The sequence below is a fragment of the Chelon labrosus genome, assembly GCF_963514085.1.
Source record: "Chelon labrosus genome assembly, chromosome: 19".
In the NCBI taxonomy this organism is placed as follows: domain Eukaryota; kingdom Metazoa; phylum Chordata; class Actinopteri; order Mugiliformes; family Mugilidae; genus Chelon; species Chelon labrosus.
The window spans coordinates 8,313,435-8,326,967 of NC_140352.1; the positions used below are offsets into that span (position 1 = coordinate 8,313,435).

General features: G+C 44.4%; 1 protein-coding gene across 2 annotated transcripts in view; it reads left to right on the top strand.

Annotated features, from left to right (window-relative positions):
* dock1 (dedicator of cytokinesis 1) overlaps positions 1-13,533 on the top strand; it is a 200,906-nt gene that overhangs the window by 46,217 nt on the left and 141,156 nt on the right. For both annotated transcript variants that reach the window (XM_084567048.1, XM_084567047.1), the window contains 3 exons: positions 1,222-1,294; positions 5,155-5,258; positions 5,717-5,900. In XM_084567048.1, the coding sequence (XP_084423174.1) occupies positions 1,222-1,294; positions 5,155-5,258; positions 5,717-5,900 (361 nt within the window). The remainder of the gene's footprint in view (positions 1-1,221; positions 1,295-5,154; positions 5,259-5,716; positions 5,901-13,533) is intronic.

Consider the following 13,533-nt stretch of genomic DNA (forward strand, 5'->3'; position numbering starts at 1 on the left):
GCTTGTTATAGACCATTTTTGTGTTAGTAAACATGATAATGTTTTTTAGTGGGCGGGCCTCAGCTGGAGGCAAAGCAGTCCGTAGGAATACGTTAGCTAACACGGGCTAGCAGCTTTTGCAGGCTTGTTTTTGACAATGGTGGAAGAAAACTCAAGTTCTTTATCTGAATATTTACGCTCACTCATTCCCCAGGACCAAGAGTTTTACTTGAAGAAGTTAACATTAATAGACAGGACCAGACTGGCCGACCCATACGCAGTAACACAATGGATGGAGGGTCTGACAGGATTAGCTACTGTCGGATACTTAGTAGAGAAACCTAGCATGTACACTGAAGAGAAAATTAGGGCATGCAAATCTTTGGATACCTATTAATATGTCCTGAATGGTCATGAACAAGACTTAACTTACAAAGATTTAACAGATTATATTTGTGTTGTGCGAGCCGAAGTTCTGCCTAACTAGCGGCAAGGCTAGAAAACAAACCTGCGTCAGGCTTGGGTTATTGTTAACAGAACCAACAGCTACGTCTTGACAGCTAACTGCACTAGCTAGCATGGCTAGCTAGTAGGTAACCTACAGATTGTATTTGTCAACCATAAAGTTAACTGCTTACCTCTTTTATATTTTATAACTATTTAAGCTAATGAATATGCAAACGGAAGCTGTTACACATGCTAATGGCTAAGAGAAAATGTGGTTAGCTGTCTTATGTTTAGCAAAATATGAAGTAAATTAACCTGGCTATCAAAATATCGGAGTAGCTAATTATTGGCTAACTTTCTAGTGGGAGCTAGCTAATGCTATTTTGTGAAGGCACACACGAGTATTTTTCTTGATCGCCTCGGTCCAATCCTCTCATTTTATCGTGTTTAACCGCAGGTTTCTATAATCTTTTTGACTCGGCGTGACAGCTGGTATGCGAACAATTTCAGTTTGGAGCTATTAACCGTACTCCGCCTCCTCTGTCACCCTTCAATAAAGCAAGATGACATTTTGATTATGGTAGTTGCTGCTGTTTTGCCTCCAGCCCGCCGCTATGACGCTATCCTGACGTAGGCCGGGTCTACACTTAGTATCATTGATTTCTGACAAATTTTGTGCACTATGAAAATCTACAATTTGGGGTTGTTTCTGCTGTCAGGGTGCCCTTTATAATATAAATGTGTGTTTCTGGGTGTAGATGTCACATGGTGCCGTTCTCTCCCCCCTTATCTCAGGTCGCTATCCCTATTGAAGACGTGAACCGGAGCCACTTGCGGTTCACCTTCCGCCACCGCTCATCGCAGGACTGTGAGTATAAATGTCAGCTTGTGAATAATCAGTTTTGCTGATGACCAGCTGCACAATTGGCTCCAGATATAATGGAGCAAACACAATGGAACGTATCCAATCCAAGCAGATGCGTTGCACAGTGATAAATACTTTGAAGCTCAGCCTTTGTCACATTAATCAGAGGTATTAGCCTGCCCCTACACAAAGCAGCATCATGGACTGGTTTGTGATTGCTTTGTCAGAGAATACAGCTGGGATGTGAAAAATGCCTGAGGGGGCTCATTTGTTTTTTGGGACCAGTGTGTCACTGAATGCAGTCAGTGTTGTGCGTCCTTCTGGTTTTTAACATTCTTTTTAATTTTGGAGGTTTTAAAGGGCAGGGAGGCCTGGTACTGGCAGTCCCACAATCCCATCTGCCTCCCTCATGGTGAGGCTTTCTTTCCAGCAGCAGGAGTGGTACAGGCAAAAGGATTTGGGGAAGATAAGAAGAGCAGGTGTATATACAAAACAATCAATACATATAGCACAGAAGGCAAAGAAAAAGTTGGAGTAGCACAGGGAATGTATACCCTTTACCTAATCTACAGTTGCTGTCATCTTCTAGTCCCAATATCGTCCAGCTTTGTTTGCTTCTCACCTGTGTTCAGGAGGTTTGGGGGAAATTGCTTGGTCTCAGAGCTCAGTGCTGGCTTATAATCCACTTGGAAAGCCTTCTTGTCATGCTTGGCACCTTGCTTCGCTGGAAACTAATGCTGTTACGAGGCGTGCCTTTGAAACTCTGTGACTTGCTGTTATCTTGCTGTAATGGTTACTTTGGAGACCAGCTCACCTCAGGTGACTCTGGGACTGCAGAGGTATTCTGATTTTGTCAAGCTTTTACTTGTCGCTGACAATTGAATTGAATAGAGAGATGTTAAAACGTGTAATGGGCTGGGCTGTTTTTGCTGGATGATGTAGTGCATACCTTGAATTTTCCTGTCAGTGAGTTGTTTACAGTATACGTTATAGCCAGTCAAGTGTAAAGGACTTGTACAAACTTTATCTGAGTTTCCGATTGTGTGCACGCCTGTCTGCCAATTTCTGTCAGTTATGCATCGATTGAGTTACCTCAGTCTTTGAAGGGGAACCAACTTACTTTCAGCTAAGCCACATAAAAGCTGCTGCGGTTACGCTTGCCGGATCTAACTTATGCATACGATCATAAGAATGGAAAACAATAGTACCAACTTAAACCGATCAGGCATAAATTTATGACCACTGACAGGAGAAGTAGATAACATCTTGAGAAAATTCAATGTTCTGCAGGGACACTTTTGGACCTGGCATTGGTGTGGATGTTACTTAGCCATGTGCCACCCACCTAGACCAGACCAGGCACCCCCACCCCATAGAAGAACAGCACAAGGCCTCCAAATTCTCTAGATCCCAAACAAATGAAGTATCTGTGGGATGCACTGAAGCAAGCCAGATCCACAGAGGCCCCCCCCTCAAGCCATAGGACCCACAGTCCCCCACTAACAACGTTCTGTTGGCAGACACCACAGGACACCCTCAGAAGGCCCATGTCCATTGATGAATCACCTTACCAGGAAAATAAAGAAAATTCTCCCTACATGTGATGAGTTTGTGTTGAGAAGCAGCACAGAGACGTCCTGCCAGGCCTCTCATCCGTCTCACTCTGCTGTCGTCTGCCCGCGTCCTTCCCGCTTCCTCCGCCGTGCTCCTAGCTAGAGCTGAACTTTTAGCAGAAACACAGAGTGACAGAGCCGCTCATCGGGGCCACTAGTGGAGCTCATGCGCTCACTATCTCAGCCCCCTGGTTGAGAATTAGGTCAGCCCTAACACGGTGCATTAGACTACCACTCTAACATTGTCAGGCCTCATCCGACTGATGGCTGCTATCTCAGATGCTGCCTCGGCTGTGAAAGATCTTTTTTACCCCGGTATCATCTGTCATTACGGCGCAACCTGGTGAGAAAGGTAGAATGGAGGTTTGAAAATGTGGCTCAGTACACACAGCAAAAAATTGAAGTGACAGCTCACCTTGGAGGTCTGCAGTACCTCCACACAAACTTCGACTGGCTTAAAGAAGTAACTCTGTCTTGAAAGTGACCTTTCTCCTCGGATTTTGAGAGTTTTGAACTCTCTGCCATCCTCAGGAAGCCACTAATACGCCCGGCAGTTCTGGGTGGCACGCGTACAGTGTACCCCCCCCCCCCCCCCCCCCCCACTGGGTCCTCTTAGCCCGGCAATTATTCACCGGCACGGTTGCAGGCAGTAAACCAATGAGGGGATTTATGCAGATAGAATGCAAGATATACGTCGATGAATCACACCTCCCCGCGCGTAAATCCGAGCTTGTTGATCCGCGATGATGATGTATGTGGCTCCATCCGAATGCTTGGTTACAGGACAAAGTCATAACTCTCTGCCTTGTTTGTGCAGCGCTCACCGCCGCAAGCACGTTCACACAATTATCCAATCCAGCTCTGAGATCAGACCTAGGGTCAATTCGTCTGCGAAGAGGAAGTGACACAAGTTACCTCAATCCAAACCTTGTTCTTTAATTTGAGCAAATATGGAGAGCTTATACACATCCTGGCTGAAAAAAAAAGGTCTAATATTGTTGGACCGCCTTTAGCTTTTATTACAGCACGCATTTGCTGTGGCATTGTTTCCATAGGCTTCTACAATGTCACAAGGTTTATTTCCATCCAATGTTGCATTGATTTTCCCAGCAAGATCTTGTATTGATGATGGGAGAGTCTGACCACTGCACAAAGCCTTCGGCCTCCGGCACATCCCAAAGATTCTCAATGGGGTTAAGGTCTGCACTCTGTGGTGGCCAATCCATGTGTGAAAATGATGTCTCATGCTCCCTGAACCACTCTTTCACAATCCATTGATGGAACAACCTGGTCATTCAATTCAGGTAGTCAGCTGACCTCATTCTTTGGACACGTAATGTTGCTGAACCTAGACCTGAGCAACTGCAGCAACCCCAGATCATAGCACTGCCCCCACAGGCTTGTACAGTAGGGACTAGGCATGATGGGTTCATCACTTCATCTGCCTCTCTTCTTACTCTGATGCGATGGTTCCCCACTATCCTTTCGGTTTTTAACAATGCGTTGGACAGTTCTTAACCCAGTTTTAGTAGTTTCTTCAATGACCTTAAATGTTTTCTCTGCTTGATGCATGCCAATGATTTGACCCTTCTCAAACAGACTAACATCTTTTCCACAACCATGGGATGTGTCTTTAAACATGGTTGTTTAAGAAATGATTAGCTACTCATTGCATCAGTTGGGGTTAAATAACTTGTTGCCAGCTGAAAGATAATCGTCCATGCAGTAATTATCCAATAGGAGGCTCATACCTATTTGCTTAGTTAAATCCAGGTGGAGACTTTTTTTTGCCAGGTAGTGTATCTGAACTATTTGCCACTGCATCTCCTTTGAGTTCCTTTGCACCATGCCCAATTGCTCTGAATTGTCTGAGTGTGCCTATCTCCTTTCCACTCAAGAAAACCCAAATTAATTCATGCAGAGCTACACCCAGAGCATTAATAAAGACATCAGAAGAGAACAGTAGTTTTGTGTGCCAACTCAGGAGCTGACTCAGGGCCCGGTGTGCTGAGATTAGCATTTGGGATTATCTATCAGTCACATAAATGGTTGATGACTTGTTGTAAAGTCAGCAGTGCTGCACGCCGTTCTGCAGTGGAATCTGTTTTCCTAAAGACTTCCCGAAGATGCACGCTGTTCATACTGTATTCTGCATAATTCATGTAGAAACCAAACTGTCGTCTATTCAACGTTTCTTCCTACCTCTTAGGTTTCTGTCTTCCTCACGTGTTTGTTTTCCTCCCCCCGCAGCCAAAGATAAATCGGAGAAGATATTCGCCTTGTCCTTTGTGAAACTAATGAGGTACGATGGGACGACTCTGAGGGACGGCGAGCACGATCTCATCGTGTACAAGGTAAAATAAAAACGCTGCTCTGTTCTGGTTATTTGTCACTTGCTGCCTACCTGTCTGGCCGGCCCACGCTCCTCTTGGCACGATAATGAAATTTGCTGTAGGTAACTGGCCCATCGTATTAGCAGCTGACTTTATAACACCCTGCCTTCACCGCCTTCTGTAGAAAATTGTGTAGTTGGTGTACATCAGCCCCCACAATGAAATTAAATTAAATTTAAATTTAAATCCCTTGCATAATGTTACCTTTGTGTTATAAGAAAGTGAAATGTGGAAAAAAAAAAAATAACCCATTAGATTTTCTTTTCTCAGTGTTTGCAGTGTGGTAGACTTTTCTTATTCTTACATAAAAGGGAAAAATGGTGAGCTGCCATGACCGTGAAGTCTAAAAAAACACAACCTCAACAATATTGACATAACTTCTGCTGATAAATGAACTGAGTCTTACCCCTGAAAACCAGGCAGAGGTAAAGAAGCTGGAGGACTCGTCCCTGTACCTGAACCTACCATCCACCAAGGTGGAGCTGGAGGAGAAGGGCTACTCCACCACCGGGAAAAGCATCCACAACATGGGCACCTGCACCATCAGCAAGGATTCCTTCCAGATCGCCACCCTGGTCTGCTCCACCAAGCTCACGCAGAACGGTAATGGTGTATTTCAGTCATTTGGTTGCCTTTATTTTTGTACAAGAACATACAGGAATTATACCTCTATATCTAAACAGCTAAACATCTGTGAAGAGAGGATGCTGTAGCGGTTCATTGTAGATTGAAAGGACAGAACAGATGTGCAAACCTCCCAAATCTAAATGACCCACATGTCAATTAAGCAGATTAATACAACTGTTGGACAGTCTCTATTTTTTCATCAGGGAATGGCCACTGCTGGCCACCGCTGAACTAGTACAAGGAAATCTAATTTTCTAAATTATATTTACAGATTAATATTTTCCCACATTTATTAATGGATGTTTGTTTATACCAGAGTGAAATTGGGTTCGGTCTGTTTTCTTTATCTGCTGCTTCCCAGTAGACCTCTATTATCTCCCCAGCCTGTATATGTAAAAGAAAAGCACATGTGTGTGAATCCCAGCGACACATACACATGCTCATCAGCCGAAACATTAAAACCACTGACAGGAGAAGTAAATAACACTGACTATCTTGTGACAATACAGTGTTCTGTTGAGAAACTTTTGGACCTGGCATTCATTAGTGTGGATGTTACTTAGACATGTAGCACCCACCTAGACCAGACCTTAAAGGGGAACAACTGTTTCTTACAACCTTGACCTTATTTCTGGCATAAAATATGATCGTTTACTCACCCATATAACTTTTATGTAATTTGTAGTCCTTCGGGAGATATTTAGATCTACGTATATCCATATAGTGGGAGTGAATGGGGCACCGAAAAGCAGCCTCTAAATAACGCGTTATCTGCAGTGAAACTCTTTCATTTCACCAATATTTTGTTATCGTACACTAGTGCTATTCCTCGTTGAGTCTGGAGTTACACCCGCGACGGTCGGCTTGTTTACCTGTAATTTGCTACTGCTAGTTTTTTGCAACATGGATGAATATTTCTCCGAAGAACCATAGACAATCTGTAGATTGACCTACAGACCCCGGATGATGACAACAGGTAACTCCGGACTCAACGGTGAATAGCACTAGCGTACGATAACAAAATATTGGTGAAATGAACGAGTTTCACTGCAGATAACGCGTTATTTAGAGGCTGCGTTTTGGTGCCCCAGTCACTCCCACTAAATGGATATACGCAGATCTAAATATCTCCCGAAGGACTACAAATTACACAAAAGTTATATGGGTGAGTAACCGATCGTATTTTATGCCAGAAATATGTCCAGGTTGTAAAAAAAACAGTAGTTCCCTTTAAATTCCGGACATTCTCGTTTCCTCGTAAAAAGAGTGCTGGACAAAGGAAAGAAAAGATTCTTCACTGTGTTTTATCCTGGTGGGTGTTGGATTTTTTGATGTCTTTTCACAGTAGCCATATAACGCCGTGCGTTCACATACATTTTGGACGCTTGGAAGAGTTTTCCATGCCCATTTCTCTCTCTAACATGCTTTCTTTTCCTCAGTTCCCCTTATGTCTGTCAGTTTCAGTTGGTAGACCCCAGTCCATCTCTGCTGAGCGAATGACAGCTCTGCTCTTTTAACTGCCGTCGGTCTTGCTGTATTTTTATTTTTTTTCAGGTATTTATTTGTCATTTCCCAAAACCTACACTCCACTGATTACGTTAAAGTCCCCATCTCTGCCCAGTGAATCTTGGATTAAGGATTTTGATGCCCTGCATTACATTACCGGCCTTTAAACGTGTTTGTGAATGTCTACAGACATTAATGTAAAGCTTCTTGGATGCATCTGCGTTTCTATACCGCTGCAGAAAAGCTGGCGTGCTGTGTGGTCAAAGGATTGTACCTCTGATTTCACGCCTGCTCCAAACTGAACCATCCTACATGTCTGCTCTGCTTTCTCAGTCTGTGATGCGTTGTACGGTCTTTGTTTATTTTGGTGTGCACGTCTGAGTCACCGTTTTAATTAGAGCCTAAACGAAAGCTTCCTCATGCCTCTCTGTGTTTTTGGCCACAGTCTGAAAAGAGAATGAGGAAGTTACCGGTTCACTGTGGGCTGAGTTTGACCGGAATTGAAATTAACCGTTTTCCTCGCCCAGAGCTACGCCCTATTTGAATAAAGAGCGCTTCATGCCCTTATGCTTTTATTCAGAGACAATTTTAAATAGTTAAGCAGGGGCGGAGTGCACAGGAACACTTGAGTGAATACTTAAAGCGAAGTGTGCGGTGCTTCGTAAGCCACTGAATAATCCACGTAAAAAGAATCACTACATACCCCTTTAATGTCTTCTTCAGGTGTTAAATATAGTATAATCCATGTGAAGATATAAGTCCTCCTTTCATGAATATGTGGTCTTGTATTTCATTAGAGGAGATCAGCAACTTAAAGGCTATTAAATGTGTTGAATTATTAATATATTCATTTTATTACAACTTTAATTCTCGTTTTTGAATCATACTTTTAAATGAATTACAATATCTCAACCCTCAGTGGTAACTATGGTTAGACATATATGGGGATGAAATCGTTGGACCTACTGTCAGACCCTACGCTGGTGCAGTGGGTCCTGGGTTCCTTCTGATGCCCGGCTTCATGTGGCGAGAGTATGCAGGCAGCTCCTGGAGGATGAAGGAACTGGTACACCAACTCTTGCTTGACCTAAATCCAATAAAACACTTCTGGACGTTATGTTTCGACCCATCCGACGCCAACAGGTTTATACCTCTACGGAACATGGGCCGCGTAACCTGCGCACGTAGCCTACGCCACCTTTTTTGCCAGTTAATTTTTATTTCTACATCCTGCTTCACTTTCAACAGTGGCAACTCGCCATTGTCACCCAAGACGAGTCATACAAATGTTTGTATCTCAGTGTAATTGCGGAGATAGAGAAGCAGCCGAAAATGCTAAAGCGGAAATTCGCGAAGGTTTCAGTCGCAATTGTCATAAGTGAAGCGGGAAGTAGAAACAAAAATGAACCCGACTGGCAAAAAAGACACAGCGCCAACTAGTGTTTGGGTGTCGCTGTCACAGAGCGAACTAGACTGACGAGCGCACAAATATAAATACCTCGCACTGGTGTGGGCTACGTGCGTAGGCTACGTCGTCTATGTCCCGCAGAGGTATAAACTCCTCTTTAGACTATCCAGGAGATCAGTGATGCCCTGGTCCCACCCAATCTGGGAGGACATACCTCAGGACACCATCTGTGCTCACATTAGGAGCATATCCCAACATTGTCAGGCATGCATACAAGCATTCAAACAAACTACTGAATACCTTTTGAGTTGCTGCAATGAAATTTCAGCAAAGTGGACCAGCCTGCCACGTCATTTTTTGGAGTTTCTTTGAATTCAGCTCTTTGTAGATTGATCATTTTCATTTCCGTCAAACTACGTGGCGTCCTTTCCTTCCTAATACATTACCCAGTCCATACCCTTCCATATATCCAGTATAATTTTTTCCCACATTGAGATCTGATGCTTTTTCAAAGTGTTACTTAACTTTTTCTTCATTTCACCGAAACTCTGCTGACACTACACGACTGTAGAAGCTACACAAGCTTTATTCATTCTGCAGTTAAAGAACCATCGCGGCACTTTGATCTCAACCGCTCTGACATTTAAAAAAATACAGGATTTTCTCTTTTCTCTTCATCAGTCTTCAGTAATAATGTTCTCGCAAACCAGCAGCCATACAGAGGGCCTGACGTGATTTTGTGCTAAATCCTCGCTGTTTAATAAAGAGGAAGAAAAAGCAAAAATTCTTTGTTGTTGCTCCCCTGGACGCGTCCCCAATAACATGCACGGCGTACCTTCATAAAGCCTCTTTAATGAGGTCACCGTGGACCTCGGAGCGAGCCTTGGTCTGATCGCTGGGACAAGGGGAGAATTTGGTTGTCAAAGTACTTCTGCATATAATTCATGAAAGACGGGGGCGTTGCTACTGTTGTTACGGTAATGTTCCCTTCGAGGGTTGTTAAGTTCAGTCTGTGGTGTGAGTTGTCATTTTAATACAGTTGTGCGCGCCCCCCTGCTCTGCTCAGGGGGCGGATTTGTCAATGTATGAGTCTGACCACACTGATTACACCAGACAGAGAAGAAAGCTTAGTAGCTGGAGCTGGTGTCTCGGCTATTACGTAAATGTGTAACAGGCTGCATACGCCGATCAGGCATAACATTATGACCACCTTCATGGGTTGAGGGGAGGGGCCTCTGTGGATCATCAAACAGATACTTAATCAGTTTTCTGTTATTATTTTCTAGCCGATGGGTTATTATACCCTCAATCATGTTCAATAAGACATATGTAGAAATGTAAGTGATTTCATGAACATACATCGATCAGCCATAACATTATGACCACCTTCCTAATATTGTGTAGGTCTCCCTTGTGCTTCCAAAACAGTTGTGACTCATCAGAGAATGGACATGGAGGCTGAAGGTGTCCTGTGCTGTCTTGGCAACAGGGTGTTGTTAGTGGGGGGCCTTTGGGTCCTATGGGTTAAGGGAAGGGGCCTCTGTGGATCATCCCACAGATACTTTATCAGCTTGGGATCTAGTGAATTTGGAGGCCAGGTCAATACCTTGTGCTGTTCTTCATGCTTTTTGAGTTGTCCCTAAACTGTTTTTGTGTGTGTGCATCCATCATTGCTGTGGGGTGGGGGTGCCTGGTCTGGTCTAGGTGGGTGCTACATGAATGCCAGGTCCAGAAGTTTCCCAGCAGAACATTGAATTGTCACAAGATGCTCAATGTTATTCACATCGCCTGTCAGTGGTTTTAATGTTGTGGCTGATCAGTCTACAATATCAATTAGCACCATTCTCTCTCCACATTCATCCACCTCGCTTTCTCTTTATTCCTCTGCGAGTAGATTCAAACCTGCAGAGCAGCTCCGTTTCCGATAATCACCCGCCAATTCGTGGCGGTAATCTGCAAGGTGCCGATAGGTGCAGTGGAGATCAGACAACCTCGGCGCTCCGTGTCGAGCGTGATTAAAGAGGGAAGCGTGTGTCACGCCATACGTCAGCCAATGCCAAAGTTCTCGAAAGAAGGTTTGAGGTCTTTTAAATAAAGAAACACAGAGCCAGTAATATTTCTGACTGTGTCGTGAGTCAGGCTGCTTCATTAAAACTTAAAAGCACTTCAGAATTCCAGCAGCTCTCTCACTTTGTAGATCTGTCAGTCCAGTTTCTTATAGTCAGATATAGACTCTGATTCCTTACATGCTGTGTGTCTGGAGCTGAAATGGGTTACTTGACTCCAGCTTGTCAGAGCTGGGTTTTTCTCTCCGTTTTATTTCGTTTAAAATCAAACGTCCCTGGCTTTTGGACTGTTGGGGGGACAAAAGAAGCACACCTCGTGCTGAAGGCCGTTTGTACTGTTTTCCAGTGCGTAACAGGCTTTAATTTCCTAATCGCAAGAATTATAAACGCACAAAAACAAAACTAATTGCAGCCTTAAGTGCATCTAAACTTCTCCATCATCAGGTCCACCTCGGGCTAGCTGATGCTCACAAGTGGTTTATTGTGATTGAAGAATCACTCATGCAAGGGGGGGGGGGAGACCTCTTGAATGCCCCTTGCCACAGTTTGGTGCACACACATGACACCGCGTCGCTGACCCCCCCCCCCCCACCATCATCTGAGGATGAAACACTCTTTTTAATTAAGCCAGATTTATGCGGGCGGCCTCTAAGCGCTGGAAGCTCTGTCAAGTGGCTGCTGGCTCTTCCCTGGGTATTTGCAGTGTGCGTCGCTAAACGGGGGGCTGGAGGAGAAGCACGGACAGATCTAATGGCAGCAGAGCTGGGGGAGGACCTGATATTAACACACTGTTCCTACCTCGACCGGAAGGGGAACATATTTTAGGAACAAACAGAGTAATTCCCCTCACAGTCACTGTGTTGGAAAAGCCTTTATAACCGCGTACAAGGCTGCTGCTGGTAAGAACAAAAAGGAACAAGCTTTTAAGACTACTTGTTGACTGTGTGTCAAAGTGAACAAAAATAAATTCAAATGATAAAGCAACAAACGAAACAAGCATTTAAATGATAAGGTCTTTTGCATTTCAATTGTGCCCTGACAATGTAACCTATTTTCTCAGAATGAATTATTCCTCCCCTCTCCATCTGCCAGTTTTGTTGAATCTTTTAGATTCGGCTTCCTGCAGAGACATCCATTCTTAAGCAGATGTTGTTTATCGAAGAGTGATTTTCTATTTTTTTCTCCCGAGCAAGCTCGATCGCCGCCCCCAACACTGCACCTCGCTGTCTGTTCTTCAGACGGTTTGGCCTCTTAAAAGCCCTGCCCCGGTGGGACCGAGCTCCCTGGCGATTTAGCCCATTTGTCTCTGAGGTGCTAAAACGTCAATTTCCAAATCTATATCTCCTCGGGGAGGGGGTGGTTGAGACAGGGGTCTCAGGGGCCGAACCCTGATAAGATAGGCTGTTAGGGTTACAGATAATAGGCGTCCATCGCTGTGCCGCCACGCTTGATTGACTCCGCCGCGGCCAATCAGGGATGGCGGACAAAGACGGGGAGCTCCTAGACACGATGGTCCCCCCCCGAGAAGGAGAATATAAGTGCTGGTGGTGCACTGAGTGGTTTCTCTTGATCCCTTGCACCTGGACAGGATTATATAGCGGAATTTAATTATTTGATGAAATGAATAAAAACAGAGAGAAAATTAATTGGCAACCTTTTAGATAATTAAGAAGATAAAAGTAAGGTAAGCAAAATGCCAAACACCGCTCACTGCTTAGCTCTTCCGAAGTAATTAGTCGCTGCTTTTTACTGCTAATGAAACTTAATCGGACAAACAAAACAAAAACATTCGAAGAGATGTTCTTTTTCAGCTGCTCTGCCGCCGTCCAAACTACCGGCCTTGCTTTGCTGCCTCCAAACAGCCAAACACTCCTCTGAAGGCACGGCGCACCGACTAACACAGAAAGTCTTAACAGAGTGTGTAGATATACACCAAACCGCCGATTATGTTGAATTATGTCCCTGGATTCTGCTACGCCAGCAGATGAAGTGACACTGAAATTACTGGTTGTAGGGCTAGACTGATGTGTTCGGAGTGTTTCAGTGATTTACTGTTGTAGTGCCGTAATGTTGGGGAGTAGTGGATTTCAAAAATAATCATTAAAACTGACCTTGAGTCACTACTATGGATCCAGCGCTGGATTCCCATACACAGTACCAACAGTTCTTTACTTGCTTTGCTGTCCCAAAGCTCAACACAAGTGGCAACGCCAATGACTTGGGTTTTTTAGGCACCACACAGCAGATAATACACCGATCAGGCATAACATTATCATTACCGCCTTCCTAATATTGTGTATAACAACAGAATGGTAGTTAGTGGAGGGCCTTTGGGTCCTATGGGTTGAGGGGAGGAGCTTCTGTGGATCATCCCACAGATCAGTTTGGGATCTAGTGAATTTGGAGGCCTTGTCAACACCTTCTGCTGTTCTTCAGAGTTGTTCCTAAATCGTTTTTGTGTGCATTCTGCTGGGGATGTCTGCTACCATCAAGGAGTGTCATTGCTCTGGGGTTGGGGGCTGTGCCTGGTCTGGTCTAGGTGGGTGCTACATGTCTAAGTAACATCCACACGAATGCCAGGTCCGAAAGTTTCCCAGAAGAGCATTGAATTCTCACAAGATGGTCAATG